This window comes from Phocoena sinus, chromosome 4 (genome assembly GCF_008692025.1).
Source record: "Phocoena sinus isolate mPhoSin1 chromosome 4, mPhoSin1.pri, whole genome shotgun sequence".
Taxonomy (NCBI): domain Eukaryota; kingdom Metazoa; phylum Chordata; class Mammalia; order Artiodactyla; family Phocoenidae; genus Phocoena; species Phocoena sinus.
In genome coordinates, this window is record NC_045766.1 from 47,733,330 (window position 1) to 47,742,825 (window position 9,496).

General features: G+C 49.5%; 1 protein-coding gene across 9 annotated transcripts in view; it reads right to left on the reverse strand.

The window, feature by feature from the left end:
• The window catches only part of MECOM (MDS1 and EVI1 complex locus), a 567,851-nt gene extending 559,015 nt beyond the window's left edge, over positions 1-8,836 (reverse strand). For all 9 annotated transcript variants that reach the window (XM_032630292.1, XM_032630277.1, XM_032630275.1 and 6 more), the window contains exon 1: positions 8,699-8,836. In XM_032630292.1, coding sequence (XP_032486183.1) covers positions 8,699-8,735 — 37 coding nt within the window. In that variant the 5' untranslated portion in view covers positions 8,736-8,836. The remainder of the gene's footprint in view (positions 1-8,698) is intronic.
• Between the last annotated feature and the right edge of the window lie 660 nt (positions 8,837-9,496).

Here is a 9,496-nt window from a genome sequence, read left to right on the forward strand (position 1 = left end):
GGTCCATGAACTATATACATGACAGACAGAGGTGTTTGGTTGGGCCTGCAGAATGTTGTTTGTTGTTGTTTAAATTGAGTCAACATTTTAAAGTAGAGAAAAATTCACAGAATAATCCAGATATGTGGCTTCTCTTAAAAATGGAAGACCTACAGGTATTTTGGTTTTTTACAATTTGAAGGCTTGTGGGAACCATGCCTCAAGCAAGTCTATCAGTGCTGTTTTTCCAACAGCATTTGCTTACTTCATGTCTCTGTGTTGCATTTTAGTAATTCTCATTGTATTTCAAACTTTTCACATTAGTATATTTGTTACGGTGATCTGTGATCAGTGGTCTTTGATGTTACTATTGTCATTGTTTTGGGGTGCCACAAACTGCACCCATGTAACACAGGGAACTTAATAAATGTGTGAGTTCTGGTTCACCAAAAAAAAAAAAAAAAAAAAGGGAAGACCTAGCGGCACTGGGAGCCCTTTCCCAAATGGCAGAAGCAAGCTGGGGCAGCTTAAGAGAAGTCTTGAAGGCCCAGCTTTTGCCACAGCCCTACCACTGCCTCTTGTTCTGGAGTACAAAGGCTGGGCGTCAAATTTTTCAATAAAAATAAGAGAGCTAGTGCGCATACCACCTTGCCTCACTCACTTGTCGTACCTGCCAACTCCCGTAGGCCTTTGAGTTTACAAGCTCTGCTCTAGTCCAATCCCCTCATTTAGAGAAGAGCAACTCAGCTAGAGTAGTAAAGTGACTTACAAAACTCAGTGCCTTAAAATTTTCAACCACGAGGGGTCCTGACAAACAGAGGATACGCACAACTGAGTTTAGGCTGTGTACATGCACCTGGGGAGCAAAGCTGACATCTCAGTCACTTTATTCACACAGTGCCCCTTCCCTCCCCCAAAAAAGGGCAAAGGAAGATTCTCAAGTTTTCAGGATAAATGTACTGCCTAGTTTGGCTTGGTGTAGACAGTTTTGATGTGCCCAAATTTCAGATAAATCCCATTTATCCTGAGGGTGTGATTTATGAGGGGACATACAAACTGCTTACTATATACATGCAAATACTTCTAAAACTGAGACTGCATAACAACAGAACGGGGAGGAGGGGAGGATGTCTAAAAAATCCTCTTCAGAAAATGGAACTGATCTATCAGAAGGGAAGTGACTGAGATTTATGGAATGACAGCTTGTGACTGAGGTATGATGGGTACATTTACTCCGTTTAACCCTTACAGCAGCCCAAGAAAGTGGTACTGTAACTCTTAACTTTACAAGGAAAGATCGTGGAGCTCAGAGTCATTCAATAGCTTGAAGATGACCTGGCTATTCAGTCAGGGACCACACCCAGATGCTGTCTCTGATGAGCACACTGGTAATGTTCATGACCAGGAAACGTGGCTCATTCCTGCTCACCAATTATTTGTTTCCTAAGCCTGCCCGTCGCCAAAGCCCACCAAGGGCTATGTACAAAGACTTTCATAAATGTCACACTTGGAACAACCTTAACTTACAAAATCAATTCCTTTATGCAGGTTCTTGAACAGGTTAAGAAAGCTTTGGTCCTTCCTATTATATAGCCAGCGAGGCCTAGGCAGGTGTGACCACAAGAATTAATAAAAGTCGCTTCTCTAAATAAGATTTCTCCTTTAGAATTGTTTCAAAAGTTAGTAGTCAAGGATTTAGCTGAGTACACAAGCCAAGAGCAGCACATTTGCGGATGGATAAGAATAATAACTAAAATCAAAGTAAGAAGTAATTCAAGAATGAGAGCTTTTGAAGAGTCAGGAATTTGATTAAAATTCACTTGCTTTTTTTTTTCTATAATGAAACAGTTCTTTAACCACAAAACAGCTTTTATAATAATGCTGAAGAGTACGGTTCCAAGTAAAACACTCCCCCCATTTTAATCATGGCTATTATTTTTGAAAATGAAAATGGCTGAGGTCATTGTAATCTATTTTAGGGTTTGCAAGGGTTGGTGGTATTTTTTTCTTGGCTTTGAGATCTCCGTGTTACCAGCTAAATATTATAGGTTTTGCTATGTGCCCTTTCAAATCCCATTCTTTTTAATAATGTTGTCCTTTATCCACATAAATTAGAGTGAATTCTACTTCCTTTCCTAACAACTCCAGATGGGGTCCACACTTTAAAGAGGACCAGAACTTGCGTCTTCTTTCTAATTAAGTGTGTACTTCTTAGAACAAGTATGTTCCCATCTGAATAAAAATGCTGTGGATGTTCAAATGCTGAGAGATTAGTAAAAACGTAGGATTCGTGTGGTCCATTTCAAAACCATACTGAAATATTAGGATAACACGTGTGTATCTACCCCTTCCAACTTACAAAGGCAGACAAAGATAGATGAATAAAAATGCCCAGAAACAAAACTCCATCTGGGCAGAGTTCCACACCTGCCAATGCTTATGGAGTGCAGAAGCCTACAGATAGCCATTTAGGACACATCAGTGAAGCTCTCTGTCCCGAGGCTGCAGAGGACCTGCTGGAGGACCCAGCAGGCAATATTATCAAATATCTAAAGACAGTACAGTTACACAGTCAAGCCTCCCTTTGGATGTGATTAATATTGCACTGACTTTCTGAACTTAGCTTGGTTTTTTAATATAATTCACTACCACATCACACAGAACAGACCAAGATCCCTCTAAATAGCACCTACTCAGCCACACGTAAGAGAATGTCTTTGCAAAACACACATGTTGTTCAGGTCTGCCTATTAAAATGCCTCACGCTCTGTTTGTTTGTTTATTTTTTTAAAAATCAACTTGCAAGGCCAATGTAATAAGATGCTGTAGCTTTTATGGAAGAGGTGAAATAATTTTAAACACAGACACACAATGAGTTTATTTATTTAGAAACTTGTTAAATAGAGTCTGGGAATTCAAATATTCAATGTTGACATTGTACAGAACTGGCCAGGAGCCAGAACCCAGTCTCCAGAGGGACCCATTGGACAAGGAATTCAGGCCTTTCTCTCCTCCCACTTGAGCTAAATAGGTAGAGGCCATTAGTTATACCCACAGCAATATCTGAACCGCACTCAAATAAGCTGCCCTAGCCAGGGCACTTCAAAGGAGGGTAAGTGTGTTTAGCTTTTTAGTGCTGAACTGGAGCAATATGTCACACTTTTGAAAGAGTTTTGTAAACAGTTTCTTCCTTATGTAGAAACGTCTCTGAAGTTTCTTGTATGGCATGTAAGCAAAGGTAATTAACAAGGATTACACTTTTTTCATTTACTGGGGGAAAAAAATATAATACCCATCTGTGTGCAAACTGGGGATCTGGAAGAAGAAACACGCTGTTTCTCTCTTCCTTTCTCCCCTCTCGTGTTTTGTTCCATTTGTTTGTCTCATTTTTATCCTCTTCCTCACACTTCTTCTCACTACCCAGCCAATTTCCTTGAGAACTCCCTGTTAAACTCAGAAGGCCAGAAGAGTGGGAAGGGGAAAATCTAATTTTAGAAAGAGGACCTTGGTAAATGGAGTGGGAAGGGAACTAATGATTCATACTGGGCCACCCAGCCGAAAAGAAAAGCAGACTCCACAGATCTTTGTAGAAAGGGCCTAGAGCCTTGCTTCCAGCCCAGGAAGGGTTAACCACCTCTCCAGAAAAATGTGCCTGGCGTCCTTAGAGTGTGACTGTCTCCTCCCGCCCCATCTCCCCACTAGCCCCTCTCTTCCCTGCCCGGTGGGCTAGGAAGGGGCCTGCCCTGCCAGGAAGAGTGAATGAGTGTGTGCCCGCCCTCCGCACTTGATGTTCCTGAACCCCTGAGCTGTGAGTGTGTGTGAGGGCGCATGTGTTCCTGTGCTGTACACGGTCAATGCAAACCCAGCTCCGAGGGAAGCAGCGCGCCAGGCGCGCAGCACCTCTGAGGATGAAGAGGCAAGAAGCTTTCTGGCCTGAGCTTGGGAGCCAGGAGCCCAGCAGCTGGAGGAGGGAGGTGTGGGGAGGCCTGGGGGAGCACTGCCTCCCTGCTCTCTAGGGCCTCCCCAGCTCCACCCCCAGGCCCCATCACAGTGGGTTCTGATGGGAGGGGTGGGAGGGTGTACCCAGCTCTTGGGAATAGGGCTCTGCCAGGCCCTGAGTACCTTGGGAACAGGGTAAGAGCCATTGGCCAGAAGATGACAAGTCAAGTTTCCCCACTTCAGGGCCCGCTTCCAGCAGAGGCAAAACGAAGGAGGTGTGGGGAGAGAGGAGCCTGGGCCAGGCGTGCAGAGGGCAACAAGTCGGTGCTCTCTTGCCCTCCTTTTCCCTACTTGCCCGGGGGGATGGAGCCGGGAGTCCCCAGCTGTGTGGCCTTCCTACCCCAGGCAACTTCTGCAGCCTCGGATAACCTGGCCCCAACTCGGAGAAATGAAATAAACTCCCAAACGACAAGATGTTTAACGAAAAACTGCTTAGAATTATTACCATCAACTTTTTAAAAAGAAGAAGAAAGTAAAAATGTCATGGAATGACGCGTTCATTTCTATTTTATTAGTGTCCTACGTGTTGAATGTCTGCGGAGGAGGCCGCGCCCCAAGCAGTAAAGAGAGGACTCTGCTCAGAAAGCCTGCGAGCTGGGCTCCCCCCGCAAAAGACACAATCACGCACACTTATACACACACCGCCACGCGCATCGTCACCCAGACCTGTGACTCCTCAGCCCCTACAAATAAAAACCTGAAAAAGGAGCCTTTTATTCCAGGCTTCCTGCCCCTGTAGCTAATGAACCGTCCCCTTCCACAGTGTTGACGATGAGCGTGAGGGGGAAATGAAAAGTGTTGTTAACCTTCCCCTAAACACAGATTTTTTTTTTTTTTTTTTGGCAAAACACATCAAAATGCTGCAGGAAGACTGCGCTCCAAGTGCCAAATGCAATAAAGAAGTCCTAAGCCAGGGTAATGGTCAAGTAATGGCAAATTAACCGCCTTCCTAAAAGGGGCCTCTGCCTCCGTAGGGCAAACGCTTTTTCCCTCCTCAAAAGCAGTCTGAAGTAAACAAATAAAATACGTGTTTTAAACAAAGCTCTGTGTTTCAATCTGAGTTACTTTAAGGATGAAGGAAAACGCAAGTAGGTGGTCATAGGGGCAGTGGAGGTTGGAACCTGGGCTTGCGGTTCCTTTACTATCTTAGGTATTGGGCTGCTAAGGTGAGGAATTAAAGCGCGAGAGGAAGGGTCGTCATCTACCTTACCTACTTCACAGCCTCTTTTTAAACAGAGATCAAGTGTACAAGTAACAAGTGCCTCCCCCCTTCCCGCCTTGCCGGGGTCTTGCTAATCGCATCGCCTTCTGGGTCTTTACGAGACTTCTGCGGGCCCGGTAGCTAAGACGGAGGGGGGGTTATTCGTTGCAACTCGTTCATTGCTGTGATTGAAACCCTGCCGGGTGTCACTTTAGGGAAGTGGGGTTCCTTCGGTGTTTCGGGCCCTAGACATGCTGGGTAGATCCAGCTTCACTTCTTTCCCATCACCAGAAGAAAACAGTTGCAACTGGCATTTCTGGCACGGCCCAGGTGCTGTCCTTGCCGCCCAAGAAAACGGCTGGGAAGCCTCACGGCGCTGCCAGAGCCTGCTTGGTTTTAGTTTTCTTTTCTTAAAGGTAGGAATAAAGGCCAAGGGCTTTAGACAGTACAAATGTCAATCTTCTTGCTTTTCCCTTCTTTATTTTTTTAATGAAATGGTTTATTCCTCCCAAATGATTTGCAACCAATTTATCGGTTTTAACTATTGTGTAAAAAAAAAAAAAAAGAACAAGCCCTGTAAGTTGGGAAGTAGGCTGTGCATTCAGTCTGAGTTTAACTTCAGCGGGTACTTTCAGAGTCTGTGGTCCCTAGTTTGGGTTCATGGAATGCTGTACCATAGCCAAGATCGCGACAGGACTTGGCCACGAAAGAAATTTACAAAACACAAAAAGAATAACAATCTATCAAGAAAACGACTGTTTCTAAGTGATTTGATTCCATTGCAATGTTTACTTTTGCAACAAGAAAGGTGGTTTTGTTTTTTAAAGTATGCTGGTCACACTGCCTCTTCCTAACCCAGAGAAAGAAAGAAACCGGTGCAGACACAGCCACAAAGTTTTCGTTAGATTCACAGCAGGGGTAACCGACTGTCTCCGCCATGCGCTAAGAAACTCACGCACTACGCTAGGGAAGGAAATAGCGCTTTAAAATACAAAAAAATCCTTAGTTTTAATATGATTTCCTTTATTACCCAGACTGCAACTGAAGAATTGCATAAAGCAGCGCTCCTGTCTGAGAAAGGCAGCCGCGGCGGCAACAGCTGGAGCAGCGAGCGAGAACCTGAGGCTTAGCAAGAAAAGTTTGTAAGAGTTCGCATCTAGTTATCAGAAAGCCGCAGCAGCATCCTTAGAAACACTAGAGACAAAATAAACGGGTCTCCCTCTGGATGAATGACAAGTATCATCAGATCGGAAACCGGGCTCGGTTTCTGGATGTTGAGTGGCCTGTGCGTGCGGGAGTGTTTTAATACGGCAGCGTACAGCTTGGTAATTAAAATAGTCGGAAAAGTTGCCCAAGAAATTCGAAGGGTTTTGTGCTCTGCTTTCACTTCGGCGGATACCAGGCAATGAGGCGCGCGAAGCGTTCGGCTTTCATTTCACAACTTAGGCAGCGTTGAAATCGGCTCTCCCACCCCCGCCTCGTCCCCCCAACCACACACACATACACACACACACACACACACACACACACACACACGCCTAACCTTCAGTCGGAATTGAAGCCCCCAGGCCTCCGAGCATATGTACATTTATTCCTCCTCAGATGAAAATAAAGACATCGGCCCCATTAGACGCAAACAGGAAAAATCGAAGTTCCACTGGCGCGCTTTGACACTATCCAAGCTAAGTGAAATGAACAATATCCGAAAGAGAATTAGATGAACTGATGACCCAAAGAGCCCTATACATAGGCTGATCCCTGAGACCAGAGCGAAAGGAAACGTATTTGGGCATGAGGGAGTGCTTGGGTGAGGACTGGAAGAAGCACTGGAAAGACGCCTATGATGACAGCATCTCGCCGGGCTAGACCGCGGACGCTTACCGCCAAAGAAACCGAGCCCGCCGTGGTGCCTCTGCCTGCCGCGCGGCTGTGGCGGGGACACCAAAGGCGGGAAGGCGCGGGGCGTACTTGGCTTTAATACGCAGGGGTGGGAGAGACTGGGGATTTCACTTGAGGGAAGCATCCCACCCCACCACCCCATCTCTACTTTCTCTGGTCCACAAGCAAAACAATTAGAGTTCTGTTTTCAGCGAGGGGAAGAGCGAACGTCGGCCTTTGCTTTTCCGAGGCTGCTCCAGCCCCGCGTACTGACACCTTCAAGAGGAGCGCTTTGGACTGCTCCAGATTGCTCCAGTTCTCGGCACCGCTGGGTACCCTTAGACTCGAGGTAGAAGCATTTGGACAAACCCAGTCCCGTTGCCTACAGTCCCGGCTGAGGCGCTAGCTTTCTCGGACAGTGTCGGCTCGGCGGGCAAGGCCAGGCAAAGTCACCCAACACTTCTGCGAGAAGAATGGGGGATGGGCGTACCGTCGCCCCCGCCCCGAACTCAACAGCCCTTGTCCCGCGTGACGAAGGCCGCTCCACACCGGGCAGGCAGGGGGCGCCGGGGAGGGTTAATGACCCGAGACCTCGGCTACGTCCAGAAGTAGCGCGGGAGGCTCCGCCGTACCCTCTCCGCGGCCCAGTGTCCCTGCAGCCCGCCCCCTGGGGGTCACTCGGCGCCCAGCCAGCCTGGAGCTCGCGGGCCGGAGCGCGCCCTTTCGGCCTCCTTCTCCTCGGCGGCTGTCGCCGCTGGCTGTGCGCCCTCCACTCCCGGCTCTCCAGGCGCTCGCCGGGCCTCTTCTCTCCCCACCTGCCCGCAGCTCTGCTGAGCCGGTAGCTCGGCTCTGCCCGTGCCCTCCCCACCCCACCCCCACCAGACTACAGCCACCACCCCCGTCTCCCCCACTCCCCACCCCAGTCCTCCCGCCTCGCGGCGCACGCCTGAGTGCACGGCCGAGCGCACAGCGCCCACTACCGCAACTGCCGCTCGGCGCAGCCCGCCAGCCCGCGCAACTTCCAGCGGCCGCCTCGCAACTTTTCCCAACTCCACCACAGATGCCCGCCGCCGCCGCCGCCGCCACTGAGGCTCCCTGCGAGCCTGCCACCCACCCCAAACCCCAGAAACAAACCCAGACGCGAAAAGCCTCCTCTCCCCAGCCCGCCCCCCACCCCATTCCCCGCTCCCCCTCCCACACCCGGGACCAGCTGGTTGGCCAGAGGCAACTCTCCTCCGCCTGGGGGGAAGGAGAGGGGAGGGGGAGACTCTCGCGTCTCCTCTCCCCCACCCCCCACCCCACCCCACCCCACCCCTTCCCGCTCGCTCTCGCGCTCTCTCCTCCCTCCCACCCAGGTCTTTGCTGCCCCCACCCCGCCCCCACCCCGGGGTTGCCACAGCTGGTCCGTGCACGGGGTTTGAGGACTGCCCCGGCTCCTCTGGCGCCCAAACAAGGAGCGAGAGCTCGGGCGGCCGGCGCGGAGGCTGGGACCGGCAGGTTGCTGGGTCTGCTCTGCGCCTGCCCTCCGCCCGGGGCCCCGGCGCGAGAGGCAGCCCCGCGCTCCCTCCCGGAGCGCTGTAGACAGATATGCAAGATGGCAGAGGAGGGTGAAAGCCAATAGAAAAGGGATATTGCACCTACTTGTGGCCAGTTTCCTTGCCCTGCCTTTGGATCTCATGCTGTGCCCAGTCCTGCAGCCGCTGGTGTGTGGTTGGGTTTTTTTTTTCTTGGATCTTTTCCTTCTTTTGCTCTCCCTCTCGCTCCCTCCCTCTCCTTTCTCTCTCTCTCTCTCTCTCTCTCTCTCTCTCTCTCTCTCTCTCATACACACACACACACACACTTACACACACTCACTCTCTGTCTTTCCCTCTTTCACTCTCTCTCCCTCCCTCTCTCCCTTTCTCTCAATCCACACTCGCTATCTCTCCAGCATTGTCAGTTTGGACACCTTCGCACATGCGCGCTAGACGCCCCTCCAACATCTCAACGCCGCCAAAAAAAGTTTGGAGCGATTTATCACTTTGATTTGGAGATCTTGTCAGATGGCAATCGCCGAGGAGGCGGAGAAAGGGAGCCACGGGGAGGGCGGCGGGGGGCGGGGAGCCAGCACAGGGAGTCGGAGGGGAGCAGACACCTCGCCCAAAAAAAAAAAAAAAAGAAAGAAAGAAATGAAAAGACCAGGGCAAATGATTGATTTCGTGTTGGAATCACCAGTAAGCTTGTATTATTAGTATTATTGTTTATCCCAACATAAAGTGCAGGAAATTTTCTATACCGTCCTTGGGGAAAAGCAAGAAGTGGGGGGAGGGGGAGAGGACGTTTAAAATCTTTCCCACACTAAAGAACTAGAAGGACCGGACTCTCGGCGAGCGATCCAGGAGAAAGTGAGAATCATCCTGAACTTCGGGAAATCTGCTGCCGCTGTTACTGCTACTGAAG